The sequence below is a fragment of the Gobio gobio genome (genome assembly GCF_949357685.1).
Source record: "Gobio gobio genome assembly, chromosome: 16".
Taxonomy (NCBI): domain Eukaryota; kingdom Metazoa; phylum Chordata; class Actinopteri; order Cypriniformes; family Gobionidae; genus Gobio; species Gobio gobio.
In genome coordinates, this window is record NC_137109.1 from 28,023,734 (window position 1) to 28,047,087 (window position 23,354).

At 44.8% G+C, this 23,354-nt stretch overlaps 1 protein-coding gene across 1 annotated transcript in view; it reads left to right on the forward strand.

The window, feature by feature from the left end:
- The window catches only part of tenm2a (teneurin transmembrane protein 2a), a gene marked incomplete at its 5' end in the record, with an annotated part of 338,434 nt that overhangs the window by 200,138 nt on the left and 114,942 nt on the right, over nucleotides 1-23,354 (forward strand). Inside the window, one exon of the mRNA XM_079839762.1 lies at nucleotides 22,283-22,489. Within this exon, the coding sequence (XP_079695888.1) occupies nucleotides 22,283-22,489 (207 nt within the window). The remainder of the gene's footprint in view (nucleotides 1-22,282; nucleotides 22,490-23,354) is intronic.

A 23,354-nucleotide genomic window follows, 5' to 3' on the forward strand; every position in this document is an offset into this window, starting at 1 on the left:
GCATTTTAAAGGATTAGTTCACTCAGAAATGTTTAAACGTATTCCTTTTTATTTATAAACTAAAATGGTATATGACCTGTCTTAGTTTTCTCTACCTCTTAAGGACCAGGTTTCACCCACTGAAGCTTCAAAATGAAAAGTTAGGGCCTGCTGTTCTGCCTTACAGGCACTCTGAGGGTCCTTGGAGCAACCTTAGCGTGATGGACACAAAGCCCAGCGAGATACATTGCAAAGAATAATAACAAAAGAGATGCTGCAGTGACAAACAACACACCTGGACTCGCCAGATTCCATTAAAGTTCAGTCTTTTTGGCTGATCCTCCATTAAAGTGTAGAGGAGCCGTGCCGGTGTGTCTCAGTGCTGCATTCTGTCCTCTCATGCTGAACGATTTACTTTGCAATTCCTGACAGTTAAATCATTCTCAGAAAGACAAAAAACTGAGCAGGAATATACGGGCTTGAAGTTCAACATCAGGCGGTGTTTTTTTTGTGGAAAAACATACATGTAAATTCACTTTTAAGATGAGAAATGCTAACTTTATTAATTGTGGAGAGCTTAAGTTTCATTTGCAGCTTAATAAACCAGGACGAAGGGAATAGGATTGTGCCAGTACTTATGTGTGTGCATGATTATCAAACTCAGTGCTCTGCCATTAGCAATTGGCTGATGGTGTGAAATGGGCGTTAGTGTTTTGACAAGCCCGACTGAGCTTTGTGGTTGTAAAGATTAGGATCCTGACAGCCCGTTTGACATGACACAACATCAGAATGAGAAAATGTAGCCAATTGCTGAGAATCCAGACAATATAGATAGAGCAGAGACAGACGCTGGACCAGGGGCGGCCATTTTAGCGGCAGTGGGCATAAGATGGCATCCTGCCCTGGATCTCACGAGTGTAGCGTCTGGAGTGTCTCTCAACTAGGATCAAAGTGATCAGAGATGCTTTCCTCCAAACAGCTCTGCATATAAATTAAATTTCTGCCCCACTGGCTCCAGAATGGCTGGGACAAATTGCGCCTCTGACTGTTTAACGACCAGTTCGAATGTGACCAGGAGAGACTTGATGGCCCTTTCTGAACTTCAGTCAGATCTTAATCAGCCAGAACAGTTCTCTCACCCTTCAGTCTGGAGGGGCCATGGGTCGTGTGACTCTAATACACAAACACACACCCACACACAAGCATTCCCCTCTATTTAGCCTTTAATTAAACTATCCCAGAAATTACATATATGATGATTTCTTAAGTGTATGCATGCTCCCTATATTTCTTATGCTTGTGTGATGTAAGAGCGATCTTAAACGCTCCAAATCGCTCTGTATAGAAGATGCACTGCCTTCATGTCTGTAAACCCAGGCATGTCTGATGTCTAAATGCTCCTCTTTCTCTGTCTCAGTCAATGGTACAAAGCATATGATTATGAGATGTACCACTAGTATGGTTAGGTCTTTGGAGTGAAACTTTACTGATTCTGGCTCCCAGCGAGAACATTCCATTGAGTAATAAAGTCCGAACAAAGAAACTCTCTCCCGCCTGAAATTCACACCAACGATTGGTTGCCGCCGGGAAAGTGGGCGTAGTTAATGGACGTTAAAGGACAGAAACACCTACACATTGGCGCTCAGTCATCTTGCAAGGACTCGGACGAGACGAACTTCTTTTTCTTTCTTTCCTTCTCGGCAAAGACACGCGCTCTAACCTTTAAATTTCCCGCGAACCGACCAAAGGACCTAACAGAGAGAGAGCTGCAGCGCACGGAAACTCTGAGAAACTCCAGCGCACTCATCTTGCTTAATTCAACACAAAACCCCATGCAAGTATCAATTCTATCGAAATTTAGATGCGTTTTAAGATTTGTGCCCCTGTTTTCAGGCGATATTCGTTGCTGGCTCTCTGTGGTTATTTGTCTGTGAAATTGCCATTACCCTGTCCTACCTCTATCTCTATCCTCTTCTTTCCCTTTCGTTATTCTGTATATACATGTATTCTTGATTGTAGTCGTATGTAATCCTAGCATTAGTTATTAAACCAGTTTATCCATGTTTAATTGTCATTGTTTCTGCTCACAAAACACGAGTCACTTTAATGTTTAAGATCTTGCTACAAGCCTACACAGAGTATTATTGAATACGTAAATTAATATCGGGTTCGGAAAGTTACCCTTCGTGGCAGAAGGATAACCTTTCTGAAGATTAGATGAGAAAGAATAGACCTGGTGAGTGGATGAAGAATCTCTGCTCGTTCTTCAAACGGAACGGAGGGGAATTTTGAATCAGCTCCCTAGGTTGTTCTGTGATTATTTAATATAGATATATCTGTGGTTAATTGCAATAATTTGTTGTTAACCATATATATATATTGTATATCGCACAAAATACCGAGGTTAGGTATCCCCCTTTTGGGTGATTTTGGAGATTTGTGATTAGATTATAACCCATTGTGATTGATCATAAATCCCCAAATGTTAATACCCATAATTTCCTATTGAGCTAATTTTTAATTTAAATATGTAACCCTAAGACCCTACATATTTGGTGGAGAATATTTCGAGCACATTCTAAACTCTGTTTTGTGAGCAACTTTGTCAATTTTATGTGTATATTATTTGTGTTAACTGTTGTCTTGTATGCGCGCTTCAGTGAGACAAGTCGCAACCGCGAACTCACGTATCTGTAACTGAAAAGCCCAAAGCTCATTTCAGTTAATCCTATGTTAACAGCGTCTATTTTGGTCAAACATTTTAGTCACTGTAAATTGTTAAAAAGAAACTGCAGTTCATAATATTAAAACTGTCTCTGCAAAGGGAAAGAAACTTCTTTTGCGGAACGTTTTAATATTATCAATTCCACCTGTTTGAACGAAGAAATCTTCTTTCAGCGTGATGCCACCTGTGCGTGATGCCACCTGTGCGTGATGCCACCTGTTAGAACGAAGAAGTCTTCTTTCAGCGTGATGATATAACGATTTGAGCGTGTTCCTCTTATTCGTTTTGTAAAAGGCCTTATCAATCGCTAGCGATCTCACCCCCTTAGGTGGAGTTTTGGCATAGCTAACCAGAACGCACACCTTGCACAAATCAACCAGAAAAAAAAAACTGCTGGCCAGTATCTGCTTGATGTGTGAATGGGAATATTTTATTTTAACCTTGATCACGTTAAAATTCGTTGCAGAGGAAATACTCTGTTCTACATTTGTGTGTAGATGCGGTAAATAAATCCGGCCACACACTCTGTGCTTCAAATTGGCACAAAGGGAATTTGAAAACAAATTCCCTTCACACTTGTGATTGCAGTTAAATTGCTGCGTTAGGAAGCTAGACCCTCCCCGTTGTCGGACGCTCAAGCTTCATAATCACCTAATTTTGGGTAGTGTAATACCTCAGAGTAACACAAGGGGGCAGCCCGCTAGTGTGCTGCACCTCTCAAATTACCCACGCCTGACTCCACTACGCCATCTTGTGGACGTCTGCAGGTGTTTCCCTTAGTAAACTCTCTCAAGCGAACTCTCGTTATTTTATCCGTTTACTATTATAATTATTTTCATTTGTTTCCTGTTATTGCTATTGTTGATATCATTCAATCTTTCGGGTTCAATGACTTCTCACACTTATTTAAATTTGGTTTAAACAAAGTTTAAATTTGAATTTAAATTAAGTTCTCCTTTCAACCCCTTTTGTGACATCTTCTGCTAAGTCAGTTTCCCTTTCTTTCTCATTGTTTCAATTTGAGTTATTTTGGCTTGTCTTTCCCTTTTTTTTTTTATTATCAATTGGTTTCTTCCATTTCATACCAATCTGATACCCTGCACTTATTTAAATTTTGGTTTAAACAAGTTTGAACCTGAATTTAAATTAAGCCTTCCCTTTTCAGCCTGCAATAGCCACTTATCAGTAGCATGCCCCCTGCTGGACACTCTCATAAGTTGGCTTTACTCTCTCTTTTCTCCTTTGGCTCCATTCCTGAATAGATTAATTCAACCAATTCTGTTACTCCCTTTTTAAGGTTGTTCAGATAATTACCACCATTATCATCATGTCATGTTTTAGCGCTATTTATTGAATAGTCTTTTACCCCACTTACTTCACCGAACTATTTTGAATTTGGTTTAAACAAGTTTAGGCTTAAACTGACGTTACGCTTTCCTTGTTAGCCATTTGTATATTTACAGGTAGTACCTCCCCTTGTGCTTGTGGTGAATTTACGGTTGTCTTCTGGCTGGGTTCCGGTGAGTGGAGTCACCTGGCCTGCGTAACTGACACCGGTCGTGTGTGAATCGCAGACACCTCTGTCTCCGTACCATTGGCGGCGGCACGCAGCAGACTAAGCATTTCGGGCACTCCAGGGAGAAGTCAACGAGTCCAACTGAACCGCTCAAGGGCATTTTGGTTAATTACTCTGATCCTCCGTTTGGGGCCCCAAAGGGATTTCAGAGGAAACCCAATTTCAACCCTTCAGTCTGGCCGTTGACCAAACTTACCTGAGTGCTGCCCAGTTGTGCTAAAAGTCACACGCTGTTTGAGTGGGCGCACCGTGGTACCGAGGGACGAGGATCTGGGACCACCACGATCGGGTGTCCAGGGACCGCCGGTGAGATTGGCCTCACCATCGGTTCTCACCAGAGGCGACCCCAATTCACCCCAGGCATAGTCAGTAAAGTAAGCCCATTCATTTATTGCAAACCCTAGAATATACATATTCCTATTTAAGTTTCGGGCCTTTCTGTTTTTTTTTTTAAACCATAAACCTCTCCCTAGGCTTTGTAGCTCAACAGCGCCCCCTCACTCGTTGGCCCTGTCATAAACCCTAGCGTGGTATTAAGCTTAGAGCCTCTCCCTATCCACCTCTTCTTATGTTCTCATCTGTTCCATTTCATGCCTTCTCTTTAAGTATTCTTGGTTATTCTGCTCTTTTCTACTCTGCTGTTCCGTTGCTTTGTTTCTTCCAGTTCACCTAAAGACTGAACCTACGAGAGCCATCAAGGAAAGCTGAATAATAGATTGACGACCAGCAGCCAGTGTCAGTAAATGACCCACTGAGCTACCGCACTGTCAGAATTGTTATTCAAATCCGGCACTCTCCCACACAAATCGGCCCCACCTGGCCACTCACGGCCAAGACAGTAGGTGCCCGGCCTAGATTCCACTAACTGTCTGCACCAGTTAGCCAAAAATTACACACACGAATTAAATAGCCACGTATTGCTATAGCTCGCTAACCCCTACACGGACTTGCATTGGCCTCTTTGTGTTGTCTATCTCTTGTCTACAGTAAGCCAGTATGTCCCGCTCATCCAGCCCCACTGCCCACTGGGACCACGTCGAGACCTGGTTGAGTGCCATGACAACTGCGTTCCTGCCTAAAGCCGCCGGTGACCTGCCGAACCTGAGCCAAGAGCAGCTGGACGACGACTTGAACCGGCTGATGGTCCATGATCCGACCCAGAGCTACAACTACAAAGAATGGGCCGAGATCATCGGGGGCCTCGCCCACAACCTCGTCGCCCAGGCGCGGCTCAGCGAAAAGAGCAACATTCACTTGGAGCAAGAAGCCGCAGCGTTGAAGCTCCAGGCTGAGGAGGCCCGGAGGAACCAGGCTCATGCGCAGGATCATCTAGACCAGCTACTCAACGAGACCCAAGACCGGCGTGCGAAAGAGGATGAAACAGACCCACAGCTTCAGGAGGAAGTTCAGAGACTTCAAAGGGCCCTGATAGAGCTTCGTGTAGAGACAGAGCGCAGAGAGCAGTTGGAGAAAGAAGCCAAAGAGGAACTAAAGGAAGAACTCCAACGAGGCGAAGCTCTCCTGACAAGAGCACAAATTGAACTGAAAGAAAGGGACAGCAAGGCCAGAGCCTGTGAAACCCACTTGCAGGCGGCCCGGGCCAAAATCCAAGATTTAGTTCAACAAAAAGACTATTTAAAAGATGAACTTGAAACTGCTCACAGAGACCTGAAATATGCTTACGAGCAGCAAGGGGAAACGCACACCACAGAGTTTCCTTTGACAAGCGGGCCCAGGCCCCCTCCCCGTCAAGAGTTCCGAGCCAAAAAGGGGGGTGGAGGCCCGCTGCCCAAGTTGTCACCCGCCAGCTTCCAAGAGCTCCCATCAGCAGAAAAGAGTTGGGAGTGGGGGCCCGCCCAGGGACTCAGTGGCCCTAGCCACGCCGTGGCCCCCCAAGAACTTTACAAGCTGGCCAGAACCATCCCAACTTTCACCCCAAACCCTGCAGGAGACCACGATGTGCACGCCTACCTGCAGGATATAGACTTTTACTTGGAAACTATGGCTAACGTGACCGCTTGGGACAGATTGTACCTCATCCGAGCCACATCCAGCCGTGAGGTACGGAGTTTCCTCGGTCGGCAACCCGAGACTGTCAAATCAGACTACCAGCAGCTGCGCCAGGCCCTGATTAGAGAGTTCTCGGAACCTGACTCAGACTCAAATATCATCAGCGCCATGGACCTGAGACAAGCCCGACACGAAACCCCACAGGCCTACTACAGCCGACTCAGACAGACCTATTTCGGAGCACAGAACGAGCCAGGAATGGAGGAGGATTTCAACTTCAAAACTCTATTCCTTCGAAATCTGCACCCCGCAGTAAGCCATCACCTAGGAGTCCTGGTCTGCCCACGCAGCATGTCCATCCAACAGCTACGGGACTTAGCTCATAAAGCCTATGCCAAGCAAAAAACGGCTTCTGAAAAGACTGTGAGAAACCCAACCATTTGTCCTGTCTCTGATCACGGCCCAGAGTTGGCCCTAGAGGGCGCCCACCAATACAACAGTGACAGGCCTTTCGACAGAGAGTCAAAACCGTTCCAAGCTAGCAGAGAGCAGCACAGCCGGGACGGTGCCCGCCCAAAGCACCAGACCGCACGCGCTGAAAGGTTCTGGGACAAGCCACGTCCATTTAACCACCCAAAGGGTGGAGCCACGTCGGAAAGCAGCCGACGGCCCAGAAATGGCCGGCCCTCATCAGCCAGAGCATCCAGCCCAGACAGCCCGCGGCGGAACGATTCACGACATGCCCCAAACAAACCCAAGTCTGAACACGCATCAGAGCAAGGCAGCGCATTTTCATCTGAGACAGCAGAACTCCTGAGACTTCTGAAACAACTCCTTCAAAAGGAACCTGACAAGGGAGACAAGAAGGACAGGCCAGACCCCTTATGACTAGGCGTAAGGCCCCTACCCAACATCTTTCCTGACTGCCCTCCGACCGAACCAAGCACCGCCCACCAACCACAGTCCATAGAACCAGAGACTCCATCACCAAACGACAGCATCACCCAAGCACGTCAGCCGACAGCTGCACCTCACGAACAATCAAACACAGAGCATCATGCCAGCGACCAAAGTCCAAAAGTACCAGACAGTGCTGTTTTGGTTGTCGGCCTCCCTAACGAGCCACATGGGACCGACCCTAACTGTTTATCGATCACCACACAAATCCCAGAACCCAGACTCTTGGGAAACCTGATCGAAAAGGGAGTGGCCCGGAAACTCTATCTTGCCATCACATTGGAGAACGAGTTGAAATGTGAAGCCCTAGTCGACACCGGAGCTGATCTCACTTTGATGTCATCCCACCTTTTTGACAGACTCCGATTTGAAGCTGAAAGACAGAATCGAACTCTGAAATCCCAAAAATGTGAGCTAAATGTGCAGTCATACAGCCAAAATGAGATCCAACTCGAACAGATAGCTCCCATCCATCTAACAATTGGCCCAATGAGTCTGATACACCCTGTGTACATCTCACCAATGGACACGTACCCCCTTCTCATCGGCAAAGATCTGCTAGATCGCTTCGAGCCCCTATTAGACTTCAGACTGCTAAAAATTTGGGCTCAAGTGCGAGAACCTCTGCCTCTCCAGCCACCCAGATCACCTGAGCCAGACTGTCAGGCCACAGAGGTCACGAGAAATCCCGCAGCCTGCCACGAGAACACTATCTCAACACCAGGGCAAAGCTCAAGTTCACTACTCTGCACCTTTCGACTCACCATAGACTCTGACTCTCACTGCCCCAAGGTCATGACTGACCTCCAGCTGAATGATGTCACAACTACAGACACCATACTCGCACTATGGGCAGACAACTCAGCCATCAGCCTAGCGTTGTTCAAAGCCCTCACGGAAAACACAGCAGACCTCCCGTCTGCAAGCAAGCGCACCCGCTTCCCTCTAGACCCCCGCCTATCAACCATGGTAACTGCTAAGCGCATTTGCGTTTTGAACTTGAAATGGAATGACCGGTGCCTCACACACTACTTCCTGGTTCTTCCAGACCTACCGCATGATGTCTACATAGGAGCGGACATCTTGATTCGTCTCAAGGCTCATGTGGACTTTATCACTGACGTAGTTTGGGCCCCAATGACTTCACAGCCCCCCGTGGTTCCCGTCAACTTTGAAAACCTCCGGTCAGGTCAGACAATTCCAGACGTCTGCACCTTAGTCAACGAACAGGAGACTGCAGTACCAGCCTACACCAAAGGAGTCGCTGTTCGGCTCAACATGAGGTGTGGCCAAACACTAAACCACACACTGGGTTTCTTCCAACCTTCGCCTGAATGTCTGGAACTTGGACTCAGTCTGGAAGCGACACCACTCACTGAACTGTCATCCCGTGTCGTCGACATCCTGTTCAACAACTGCACTGCAATGGACATCAGAATTCCCAAGGCCTACCGCCTGGGATGGCTAGTGAGCCACGACTTCCATGACTTTGAGCTCACCTTACCAGTCATTGGTCCAGTCCCATCGTTGATGATCCCAGAAGGGAGCACAGACAACACAGTGTTCACATCACCCTTCAAATTCATCTCCATCACTTCCGTCATGCCAATGGCCAAAGATCAAGTGTGCAGAACAGAGCTGACAGAGGACCAACAACTTGCAGTATACACAGTCACCAGCCAGCCCGCCTGTCAGACTGATGACAGCGCTGCACCCCCAACTGCCGGCACGACAGACAATACGACAACAGAAGAGCCATATCCAGGATTTGAGACGCAAGTCCAGCAAATTCTGAAAGAGGCAGACGCCATAAAGGATGATGCAGAACGTCAAGAACTCAGACAGGTCCTCTACAAATACAAAGCGTCGTTTGCCAAAGACTCTTTAGACTGTGGTCTCACCAACCTCCACACAGTGCGCATCCCAACGCACCCTAATGCTCCCCCCACTTTCGTCAAGCAGTACAAGATCCCCATCGCCTCACACGAACCGGTGCAGGAGATTGTTAACTCTATGCTTGAGAAGGGTATCATACGTCCATGCAACAGCACCTACTCTGCCGCTATCTGGCCGGTCCTCAAATCGAACGGCAAATGGAGACCCACCATAGACTACAGGAAGCTGAACCGACAGGTGCCACTGTCACGATGGCCGATGACCCAGCTGGAGCAGGAAATACCCAGAATCAAAGGAGCCACAATCTTCTCCACGCTTGATGTGGCCTCAGGATTCTGGACCATTCCGGTGCATCCAGAAGATCAGCACAAGCTGGCTTTCACCTTTGGCAACCGACAGTACACATTCACAAGGTGCCCGTTTGGCTATGCTAACTCACCAGCCGAATTCAACATCTTCCTGAACAAAGCATGCCCAGACGCCCGAATGAGAGGCAACCTCATCTACGTAGATGACGTTCTCATGAAGAGCACATCAGTGGCCGACCACCTGAAAGAGATAGACCACGTTCTGAACCAATTAACCACCGCCGGTGCCAAAATCGCCCTCCACAAGGGACAGTGGTGCCGAACCAAGGTCAATTATGTGGGCCTACTCATTGGATCACGGGGCATTGAACCACAATCCAGCCGTATCCAAGCGGTTCAGAACATCAAGCCAGCCACTAATGTCTCAGAGCTGCGAAGCTTCCTCGGGGTGTGCAACTACTCACGGCAGTTCATAGAAAACTACGCAGACATCGCACGGCCACTAACTGCTCTTCTGAAGAAGGACTGCCCATTCGCCTGGACAGAAGCTCAAGCAAATGCCATGAATGAACTGAAACAACATCTGTGCAAAGCCCCGTGTCTTGCTTACCCTGACCCACAAAAGGAGTTCCACTTGGAAGCTGGATTCTCCAAACACTGCCTGAGTGCTGGTCTATACCAGAGATATGACCAAGACAAAAGAGTGGTGGCATATGCTAGTAAGACACTTCTCCCACCAGAGAGCAGATACTCTGACTGTGAAAAGGCTCTACTCTGCACCGTGTGGGCCATCCAGCGATTCTCCAACTACGTCGGAGCACAAAAGGTTATCATAGAGACTTGCCACCAGCCTGTGATGTTCCTCAACAGCCAGCGTATTCGCGATGGTGTCGTTACCAATTCACGCATAGCCACCTGGTTGATGGCCCTCCAGGGACGCGATGTTGAGACACGTTATGCTCAGAATCACAAGTCTGCACTGGGAAACGGCTTGGCTGCCTGCCAAAACTGCTCCGATGACACACCAGCGACAACGCTGGACACAGAGGAACCCCAACGACAACAACAGACCTGTCACAGGTACTTTGAAGAGAATGCGTGTCAAGGAATGACCACCGCCTACGTCGATGGGTGCTCTTACAACCAAGAGGGCACCCTAAAATCAGGTGCGGGCGTACTGTGGCTGAATGACCAGCCTTGTTCTCCACAGCACTTCAAATTGGGTCCTCAGACATCGCAGTACGCTGAAATAGCAGCCATTCTAATAACCCTCCAAATCGCATCAACCCACAACATCAGGGAACTCCTTATCTGCACAGACTCCGATTATGCCAGGCTCAGTTTCACATGCCACCTTACGGGTTGGAAACAAAATGGCTTCAGAACAGCAAACAACAAACCAGTCAAACACCAACACCTGTTCCAAGCATGCGACGACATCACAAGAACACACAACATGATCGTCTACTGGAAAAAGGTGAAAGGACACTCAAGGCAACCAGGCCTCGACAAAGACTTGAATGACCAAACAGATGCCCTAGCCAAGACGGGTGCACTGCACGGCAATCTATGGTCACCCCCAGCCCACCCACCCACAATCGATGTTGCAGCGATAACCCGCAGCAAGCGACCAATTACTGCGACAGCTCAGACATCACAGCCGCTTACGCTGGCTCCACAAATTTCAAACAACGACATAGCTGACATGCAAACCTCTGACATGGCCATACAAACCATGATAAACCACCTCTCTGACCCCTCCAACCACCCTATCACGGCGTCTGACTTCACTGCTGCCCCAGACCTCAGACGGCTACGTGACATCCAACACATGCTGCGTGTGCAACACAACATTCTGTGGTATGCCCCTGATGACCTCACAGCGCAAAGACTTGTGGTGCCACATTGTCAAAGGGGGGTCATGCTAATGTATGCCCACGACGCACCATGTGCAGGACACCACGGTACCAAAGCCACATACAAGACCCTGAAACAAGTGGCATACTGGCCGGGCATGCAACAAGACGTGGCAGAATATGTCAGAGAATGCCTGGTTTGCTGCCAATTCCAACCAGCAAACCCAAACCATAGAGCCCCACTTCAACAAAGAGGAGTCACATTCCCATGGTCAGACCTCCAGATAGACTGGGTAGGGCCACTGCCCAGATCAACGAGGGGTAACAAATACTTCCTCACGGTTGTGTGTCAGTTCACCAAGTGGGTAGAGTGTCTTCCAGCACCCAACGACACTGCCCAAACCACGGCATACCTCCTGATGAATCACATCTTCTCCAGGTTCGGACTGCCACTTAAAGTGAACTCGGACAGAGGCACCCACTTTACAGCTGAGATCATGCAGCAGGTTTGGAAACTTCTGGGAGTACACGCTCAACTGCATATCAGTCACCATCCTATCTCATCCGGCCAAGTGGAACGGACTAATCGAACGGTGGTGAGCATGCTGAGAAAGTACGTTTCCGCCAACCAGAAAGACTGGGATGTGAAACTTCCGTTAGTGCTTATGGCCATCAGAGCCACCCCGCATGAATCAACTCATGTGTCTCCCTTTGAACTAATGACTGGGCGGCAAATGACATTGCCACTGCACCTGCTGTATCAAACGGGAGCCTCCAGCCTTGTCACGGCCTACACCACTCACCAGTACCTTGATGAGCTACATCGGCACCTGAGAACAACCTTTGCTTTCGCCCAGCAACAGCTTCAGAAGAGTGCCGAAGGCCGGAAAGCCTATTATGACCAGAAAGCGTCACACCAGGAACTGGATGTAGGCGATAGGGTCTGGTATTACCGCTTCATCCAGCCGCCCCGGACAGCAGCCCATCGGCTGTCAAAGAAATTTCTGCCTCACTGGACAGGTCCTTTTGAGATTGTGGACAAACTCTCCCCGGTTGCGTACCGAATCAAACTGAACCAGGGACAGAAAGAGCCAATCTTCAAATGGGTCCACCGCAATCAGATCAAAAGACATCTGGCCACTGGCAGGGACAGACAGGGAGGGGCCAATGCAAGCTAGAATCTGTGCAGCCCTCGCCGCACAAAGATTGTCCTGACCAACCAAGGACATCCCTCGCTGATCGACCACTTCTCTCTCTCTCTCTCTCTCTCTCTCTCTCTCTTTCCTGTACCAGGATGCTGCTGTGGCTCACGGTTCTGTGCCTCCAGTTCACCCGAGGACGACTGCAACCAGATATCCTGTCACCAGGTCCGGCATCAGGCATTGTACTCAGGGAACAACCCGGACTCCTGATCACCAACTGCAGGACCCACACCCAGAAAGTGTATGTTCGGCTGGACCCTCGCAACGTCTATCAAGCACACTATCCCCGCACCGTTACACAGTACAGCTGGGCAGGTGCGCGATGGACCGAGGATGCCCTCACTCATGCGGAAGCTGACGTCAAGCACATGCTCACTCAACTGGGAAAAATGACAGTCACGCAAGCAGAGCTAAGTGGACACAACCGCCGCACCAAAAGGTTCCTGGGAGCTCTGCTCGGAGCTGCCGCTGCCGTCGGAACACTGTTCAACATTGGCATGTCCAGCGTCAACGCAGTGAGCCTCGCCACTGTAAGACGGCATGTAGCTGAAATCCAGACTGAGATCCCACAGCTGAGGGAACAGCTCGCAACGCAGAGTGCGAACCTGCAGACCATTGGCAAGTCATTGAGAGGCACCGTGGTGGTTCTCAACACACACAGTGTCCTGCTGAACCAAACTGTGAACTCAATGAAGCAACTGTTTTCAGTCTTCCAAAATGACTTTTCCCAAACTCAGCTGGTCACCGCTCTGATGACAGACATGCTGCGGGAGGTGAGCTCCTCCATGGACAGTCTAGCCATGGGCAGGATCCCACCGTACCTGGTACCCCTGAGCCTGGTACAAACAGTGCTGGCCTCCGCCACTACCGGCCCTGCCGATCCTCTTCAAGCACACCTCGCCTACTCTCTGGGTAGTGCCATTCCCTTGCACGTCGACCCTGAGCAAAGCGAGGTGGCGTTTCTCCTGAATCTACCCATCATCGAATCAAATAATATCTACAGACTCAAGGACATGGTAAACGTCGGGTTCTGGCAAGGTAACACCCATATCAAGATACACACCCCCAGTGTGGTGGCCTACCATGACAGCAACACGCAGCTTTACTTGTCCCCAAACCTGCGTATGTGTACTTTGACCAAGGACATCCACTACCTCTGCCCTAGCAAGCCATTCCTCAGGGACAATACTGAGGGAATATGCGGGTTGCAGCCCATGAGTAGCGATACCCGTTGCCCCGCCGAGGCCACGTCTCGCACCCAAGTTATTGAAACTCGAGCTGAGATCGTGGGTGACCGGTGGCTCGTCAACACTCCCAGTCGTACGGCCACCCTGACCTACGATCAGCATGACACTGCCACTCGCATCAACCTGCCCAACCAGAGTATGTGGATTCAAGTACCAAAGGGTGCCATCCTCCACCTCGATGATTTGGCGTTGTACCACCTCCCTAGTGAAGAGTATTGGTCAGAGCTGGAAATCCCATCCTTCTTCAAGAATTATAACTTCACCCTAGATCCAGAACTGGAACTGAAGATTGAGGAAAGGGGGCCCCAGCTGATTGACATCACTCCCATCGACACGGCCCTCCAAACACTGTCCCGGCTGCCCATCTTGACCAACTCTCCCGTGGCCCAAGCCTGGACCGCTGCCGACACAGCTCTCTGCCTCTCTACGGCACTGGGCTACACGCTAACACTGGGCCTGGCTTTCATCCTATTCAAGAGAGTCCACGAGATGCGAGAGTCCATGACCAGGAACAAGGCCTCTCTCCCCCTAGGATTCAAACGAAACCCACGGAAGGGAGGTGCCAAGACAGAGACAATGCCAAATCTCATCGAGATGGACTCTCAGCCTGAGGAACCAAAGGCTGAGAACAAGTAGAGAACACCTGCCTCTCGACCACCAAGATCCACCTGCCATCCGACCATCATGATCCACCTGCCACTCGACCACCATGATCCACCTGCCATCCGACCATCATGATCCACCTGCCACTCGACCACCAAGATCCACCTGCCACTCGACCACCATGATCCACCTGCCAGCCGACCAAAAGGACAACTGTCATCCGACGAGGTCACCCGGACCTCGTCACATGACAAAGGGGGACTGTAGCGTCTGGAGTGTCTCTCAACTAGGATCAAAGTGATCAGAGATGCTTTCCTCCAAACAGCTCTGCATATAAATTAAATTTCTGCCCCACTGGCTCCAGAATGGCTGGGACAAATTGCGCCTCTGACTGTTTAACGACCAGTTCGAATGTGACCAGGAGAGACTTGATGGCCCTTTCTGAACTTCAGTCAGATCTTAATCAGCCAGAACAGTTCTCTCACCCTTCAGTCTGGAGGGGCCATGGGTCGTGTGACTCTAATACACAAACACACACCCACACACAAGCATTCCCCTCTATTTAGCCTTTAATTAAACTATCCCAGAAATTACATATATGATGATTTCTTAAGTGTATGCATGCTCCCTATATTTCTTATGCTTGTGTGATGTAAGAGCGATCTTAAACGCTCCAAATCGCTCTGTATAGAAGATGCACTGCCTTCATGTCTGTAAACCCAGGCATGTCTGATGTCTAAATGCTCCTCTTTCTCTGTCTCAGTCAATGGTACAAAGCATATGATTATGAGATGTACCACTAGTATGGTTAGGTCTTTGGAGTGAAACTTTACTGATTCTGGCTCCCAGCGAGAACATTCCATTGAGTAATAAAGTCCGAACAAAGAAACTCTCTCCCGCCTGAAATTCACACCAACGATTGGTTGCCGCCGGGAAAGTGGGCGTAGTTAATGGACGTTAAAGGACAGAAACACCTACACATTGGCGCTCAGTCATCTTGCAAGGACTCGGACGAGACGAACTTCTTTTTCTTTCTTTCCTTCTCGGCAAAGACACGCGCTCTAACCTTTAAATTTCCCGCGAACCGACCAAAGGACCTAACAGAGAGAGAGCTGCAGCGCACGGAAACTCTGAGAAACTCCAGCGCACTCATCTTGCTTAATTCAACACAAAACCCCATGCAAGTATCAATTCTATCGAAATTTAGATGCGTTTTAAGATTTGTGCCCCTGTTTTCAGGCGATATTCGTTGCTGGCTCTCTGTGGTTATTTGTCTGTGAAATTGCCATTACCCTGTCCTACCTCTATCTCTATCCTCTTCTTTCCCTTTCGTTATTCTGTATATACATGTATTCTTGATTGTAGTCGTATGTAATCCTAGCATTAGTTATTAAACCAGTTTATCCATGTTTAATTGTCATTGTTTCTGCTCACAAAACACGAGTCACTTTAATGTTTAAGATCTTGCTACAAGCCTACACAGAGTATTATTGAATACGTAAATTAATATCGGGTTCGGAAAGTTACCCTTCGTGGCAGAAGGATAACCTTTCTGAAGATTAGATGAGAAAGAATAGACCTGGTGAGTGGATGAAGAATCTCTGCTCGTTCTTCAAACGGAACGGAGGGGAATTTTGAATCAGCTCCCTAGGTTGTTCTGTGATTATTTAATATAGATATATCTTTGGTTAATTGCAATAATTTGTTGTTAACCATATATATATATTGTATATCGCACAAAATACCGAGGTTAGGTATCCCCCTTTTGGGTGATTTTGGAGATTTGTGATTAGATTATAACCCATTGTGATTGATCATAAATCCCCAAATGTTAATACCCATAATTTCCTATTGAGCTAATTTTTAATTTAAATATGTAACCCTAAGACCCTACACGAGAGATCCATGTCACTGCCCCTTAGCTTCCTTTTACATTCCCTATACATTCGCTCTGTTCCAAACCAAGGAGCCGCATGCTGCCTTCATAGTTGAATGCACTCTGTGGAAGCATCCAATCTGAAATGGACCCTCATGAGTAACTGATTTGGAATGCATCAACATTAAAGGGATAGTTCACCCAAAAATGAAAATTGTCATTATTTACTCTCCCTAATGTTGTTCCGAACCTGTGTGACTTTCCATTTTCTGTGGTAAAAAAAATTATTATCATTTATTATTTTTGGGGTTTTGTTTAGTTTGTTGTTTTGTTTTGCTCGACAGTGAATGTTGATGTGACCCAATGTTGTCTATTCTTCAAAATATATTTAATTGTGTGCTGTAGAAGAAAGAAAGCCACACAGGTTTGGAATGTGTGACCGTGTTGACAGAATGGCAACTCTTTTAATAAGTGCAAATATATAGCCATATATATATATATATATATATATATATATATATATATATATATATATATATATATATATATATTTCACATCAGGGACATGCTTCTGCTGCCTTAAAAGTTTTCTGTGGAACTAACTCACAATATCATGCGGTTTACCTCTGGGCTATTTCGCACCAGTTCCTCTTCTTTATTCTCCTTATTTCCTCTCTCACACCTGTAAGGTAAACTATGTGTTGCATTTCTTATTTTCTAAGGTCTAATCCGCCTCCTTTTCCTCCCCGCCTTCAGCGTGGTTGAATGCAGGTGTTGGATGAACTAAACGTGTAGGTGCGTTGTTGATGAAAATAGAGGGAAGGAGAGAGTTTGGTCGAAATGATGAATGGCTCTCATTAGGGCGGTAATTTGTCACTTTCCATCTGACTGGGCTCCAGCTGTCTCTTCCTGAGCTTTTTGGCCTCTTTGGCTCACCGTCTCCACACCGGCCAGATGGGTGGAGAGATATTGTGCCGCGCCCCATGTGCTAGCTAGACCCGGGCCGCGGTATTAGAATACGTCTGTGAGCGCATTCGTGAGAGTTTGCCGACAGGAACGCCTCGGTCAGCGGCATTTCGACTTCCATGCCATAATCTGAATCTACCGAAATGATTTTCACATAATGGTATTACATAACATAATGTAATTTTGTGAGCGCACTTACCCAGAGGCTCCAACAAGTGATGGAAAAGTTAGACTCAGCAGCAATCAAAATAAAACAAGGCACTGGACAGGCTTAAACTTTATGAATTATGAGCTGTGTGAAACCAAGCATCACAATGCACTTTCATGTAGTCTATCCACAAACTTTTTCAAATCGAGTTTTGTCAAAATGGAGTGAAGCCAAAAGCAACGGCGGTGAAGAAATGCTGGATAATGAGAGACTGAACCCAAAGTACAGCTGACAGCTCTTTTTAGCTATAGCAGGCCAGCCATGTAGCTTCTTGTCAACAAAAGGCACACAATTGATGCTCATAGACCTCAGTCAGAAGAGTAGACGGCATATTCAATTAGCTACCTTAATAAAATCAAGCCTGTGAGAGATAGAATACAGTTGGTTGCACTGTTACCTGGGTGTTTTTTTGTTTTGTTTTGTCATTTGGCAAAACATTGAAATGTTTTTCCCAGAGATTTCAGGTAGACAAAAAGTTCAAGGAAATACACAATACTGTTCATAAGTTTTTACTTTTTTTTAAAGAAGCCTCTTATGTTTTATTTGATCACCTAATATTGTGAAATGTTATTACAATTTAATATAACACTTTTCTATATGGATATATTATAAAATGTAATTTATTCCTGTGATGGAAAATCTGAATTCTCAGCATCATTACGCCAGTCTTTATTCATATGATCCTTCAGGAATCATTGTAATATGCTGATTTGATAATATGCCAGGGTTTTTTCAGGATTATTTGATTGATAAAAAGTTCAAAAGAAAAATGTTTATTTGAAAATAAATCATTTGTAAAATTGTAAATGTCTTTACCATCACTTTTTTTTATCTATTTAATGCATCCTTGCTGAATATCATACAATTATTTATTTAAAAAACAAAAATCTTACTGACCCCTAACATTTGAACCGTATTGTAGATTATACAAGTACTTTTTTTCTTTAATTAATAGTTTTTTTTTTTCTTTAATTTATAATTTATAATTGTATTAATTTATTACATTGAATATACCGAGCAGTTCAAACTTACATTGAAAAAGTTGCAAAAGTTGTTTTTAAAAGTTCTTAAGGAAATCAAAAGTTGTCTGCAGTTTGCACATAGGAGAAAGTATTTAAAAAATGAAACTTCAATACATACAATCTACCTAAGGGCCAAACCAGGGATGTTCAAGGTCAAATCAGCGTTCCAGGCTGGCAGATCCACAGTAGCACATCTTCTCCCAGAGAGATAAAGGGAATTTAGGAAGGACGGCAAAGGAGAAGAATCATCTAGAGGAACAGGTCCCCCCCCCTCAGCCCCCTTCTAACGAGCCTTTGTTCTAATAACACAAAGCAATTTATACTGACCTTTATAGAAATGTAGCAAAAATAAATTACAATAGTTAAAAAATGCCCCTGAGCCTAATTGCATAGGAGATTAAGTTTCCTATAATTGCTTTTGGCCACCTAATGCAATTTTTCCTTTTTTTGTAATTAAAGTGATTTAAAAATTTAATAACCCCCAACACACACACACACACACACATATACTGTAGGCGTATACACACACAAGCTTCTCTTGTCCAGTGCCATATATACTCTCATTATTGAGGCAATGGTCCATTGAAAATTGTGTCATGGTTTTGTGTGATGAATAATCTGTGCTTGTTCAAATGAGTGCAACGACAATAAACATTCTGCCTCTGAACTATTTATTAAATATTTATTGAAACTTACCAAATATTAATCTCTGTTTCTGTTCAGAGAAAATGATTCATCCATCTACTGTATGCTGCTCATATCTACTGTTTGACCAGAACACTCCTGCAACTTCACAGAATTCCAGCTGCACTTCTGTCCTCAGATGCCCATATGCGTTCTTTATTTTTACGGCCGTATTCTCCATCCATCTCTTTAGAAGTCAAGCTAATCAGCCAGCAGCACACTTAACCTCTCGCTCTTTCATCTGCATATTCGCTGAGCTTTTCAGTGTTTATTCATCTCCTAAGTGCATTAGTGAAGATCCCTGTATCTCTCTCACTTTTTCTCTCCTCCCATTCACTCGTTCTCTGATACTTATGCCGTAGATGCTTTTATGAAATGCTGACGGTAAACATAACCTTCCATCCTCATCTTATTCTTTATTATTTAACAGGACTCTGCCCCATGTCCCTGGGGTCTGCTTAACAAGCAGTCCAATCGGCCCACTTCTTTGCAAAATAGGCATCCACCTTCCACAGATCATGAAGTCAGACATAAGAAAACAGAAGAAAAAAGAGAAAACAGTGGGTTGTTATTATTACATAAAAAGTATGTTTTAAAATTCTAGTAGCTAATTAAAAACAATACATTTACATTATTTGTTTATGTTACCAAATATTGATATTTCAAATAAATGCTATAAATGCTTTTGAACTGAAAAATGAAAAAAAAAATGAAAAATAACTTTTTATTAGATCAGGATTTATGTTTTATTCTGAAGAATCAGGTGACACTGAAGACTGGATCAATGATGCTGAAAATTAAGCTTTGCCATCACAGTAACAGAAATATTAAAATGGAAAACAAAATTTCACAATATACTGTATTTTTATCAAATAAATGCAGTGAACATAAGACACTTCTTTGAAAAACATTGAAAAAATCTTACTGACCTAAAAATTTTGGACATATGTTTAGTTTATATAAATAGTTTGTTTACTATTCATTCATTTTAGGCTTACAATAAATGTTGTATTATTATTGTATTCATATTTACAAACTAAACTGTAGTTTGCTGAGACTAAACTAAAATGAAATATTTGTAAATAGTATTAAAATGAAAACTAATGAGAAAACCTCTAATAAGCACTGCGCTTTGCGTGTTGCTGTGGATGGAGGTGTGTTTCTGGCACAGGGCAGTGCAAAACCAAATCAATAACACAAGGCACAGCCAGCAACTCGACTCAATATCCCTGAATGACCGCATACTGTACTGACAAAGGAGTCATGGGGAGAGAGAGGACGAGCGTGTGCTCGAATGGGGAAGTTGAGTCAGTACACTTTCAATATGCTTTCTGCATTCAAAGTCTTCTACAAAAGCACCTCTTCACCCCCTCTCTTTCTTCCATTTCTGCTAACAGGCAGTCAGGGATTGATACGATGAAAGGAAGATGAAAGTGTAGCTGTGTGTTTGTGCGTGATAATCTGTTTGTGTACCCATGCAGCTTTTTGAAGTTATGAAAGACGGAAAGTGCACAGTCTTCGTTTGATCCCAATTAAAACGATGGTCAATACGTTGTCATTTTAGTTTTACCGATATGAATCTTAAAAGAACGGCACTCGGATGTCTGCAGGCCCGATAACAGCAAGCTCGCTACAATCGCTCCGTCTTTTCCCTCAGTGCTGTCTTTTCAGGAGTAATTAAGGCAGGTAATAGCCTCCTAATTTCTCCGCATTTATGAGGACTGACTGCACACACTTCTTTAGAGGAAAAAAAGAGCCATTTTACCTCCAATGTCATGGCAATTACTCAGTAACTCAGATGCATTTAAAACCGATGACTTTGCCCAGCTGAAAAAAATGCATGCACTTCATAACTCCTTATTGTCATATAGCGCATGTATACGGTTCTATTACAGGATCCTGTTGGGAAATCACATCCGAAACATCTGTATTACAGTGATGAAGTAGAATGTGTTTGTGTGTAAATGTACTCATGCAATGCTCCCAGCGTGGAGTTTTACTGGACAAAAATGCTGTGAGCAGCACTTCCTGTCTGCTGTTCTGCAGTCCAAGCACTCCATAACTCACAAACGCACACACGTGTACATGAACACGCCAACTATTTACTTCTGCTGCTGTGATTTTTGTTTGTACATTGTCAATGTGCAGTGAATGTGATCTCATTTTCTACCTTCATTATCTATTCACAAGTGTGAGCATCATTTATGTATGCATTCATGAGCACATATATCTTGCACCATACATTTTGTTGGTGACCTCATAGCTTGATTTTATGAGAAACACCTTGGAGCTCATTTTATGAGAATTATTTTATGAGTACATTTATTGGTCGACGTCCACATCACAGGGGACTGTTATGGTTAAGGTCAACCTGACATCAAAATTGAACCTATTTATTTTCTTACTACACATTTCTGGTATTATTGAGCGTATTTTTATCAGTTCATGTTGTTCTACAGAGAATTTTTTTTTCATAATCAACAACTTACATTGGCTTAGAAGCAATTTAATGATTAATAATAACCAATAGTTCAAATAGCTACTGGTGCATTAGGCTATAGGCAATGCAGTCTTTGGAAAAGCTTCCCGGTTAATATAATAAAGTTTACGGCAATAAAAGCAAATTATGATAGATTTGTAGAATCACCATTGGGATACATAATAATGTCCTCTAGGGTAAACTTGATCTTCAGCCTCCATGTATCATATAAAAAGCGTCTCAGAAATGGGTGTCCATGGTGTTTCAGGAGGGGAGTAATCCTAAATAATTTACTCCAAACTCACACTTTCAATGTATTTTTAATATGAAACAGACACTTTTCATGATCCTGTCAATTGCTGATAGATAGAGATTGTCCTGGAATTTATTTGTATTTTTATCGTGATTCACTTGCCAACACAATATTATGCAAGTAAAATTTGTTGTAATACATATCATGTTAACTTTAAAGATTGCCATTCAAGTATTATTATGTACGCATTAATGGGTGCATTATTGCTTAAATGAGAGCATCAAAATATCACTTGTCTTTTTGCTTTATGATTCAGTGTAATCTGCGTGTTGTATAACTGTTTATATGTTGTCTGTAGTATGTTGATATCTGCCCTATGTCATGTCACATGATCACAACAAGTTTGTCTCCTCCTTTTCTCTGTCCATTCCTCAGGTCGTCCTCTCCCTCCCTCCACCGCCTCCTCCAGCCTCCTGCCCCCTGCTCCACCCCCACCCGCCCCCCTCCATTCAGCCCCGCCAACCATAAGGGAGTGTCAGGTGCCCTTGCTGGACAGCAGTTCCTCCCACACCATGCTGGATCCCCACCCAGAGGACCAAATCTCCCCCAACTCATACCTGCTCCGTGCACAGCCCCCCACTGGTAAGACCCTCCCACTCATATCTCATTGGCTGACGCCCCATCATCATCTTACTCATTTATTGTGTTCTGTATTGTCAGTGGCTTGTGTGCTATGGAAATAATAGTGTGTAATAACTAGTCATGTTATTGATAATGTAGGCTATCGCCAATAGCCAGAGATATTATCAAAATCAACACATATTAGCACAATTATTAATGTATGCCTGCTATTTTCTTCTTATTATTAGGGTTATTATTATTAGGTTACTTTTATTATTACATTAATAGGCTATTAGGCTACAATAAATATATAAAATGATTAACAGTCTATAATATTTTTTGAACACTAAAGTAATCTATGAAAATTGAGAGCAGCTTTATTTCAAGCACAGACTTTAAAAAAATAACCTGTTTAACACGAAATACTTTTCTTCTCTTCTTTTTTTTTTCTTTCACTATGTGCGGCCACAAGAGAAATATTAACTTATATACCGTTATCAGCATAAGTTGAAGAAGATGCATCTCTCGTTGTCTTTGAGAGAATTATGCGCCGTTAATGCAGCGTGATGAAAACAGGCTTTTCTCTTTGGCTTTCACTTTTTTGAATATAACCTTTCATGCAGTGTGTAATATAGATGTATACATGTAAAACTTCTGCAAAGTTTTAAAGATCAAAGTGCACGACAAATAAAGTCATTGTCTCCTAAAGAAAGAATTGATTTTGAACTGCCCAAACGAGTCGTCAGCAATTCCTGTCTCACTTCCTGTTGCACACCTACATAACAATGTAGCACATTTGCATAATACCAGCCAATGGTCTTCATCAGCTGCCCGTGATCAACATCTACAACCAATCACAGCAGAGTAGGCTCTCGGAAAGAGAACC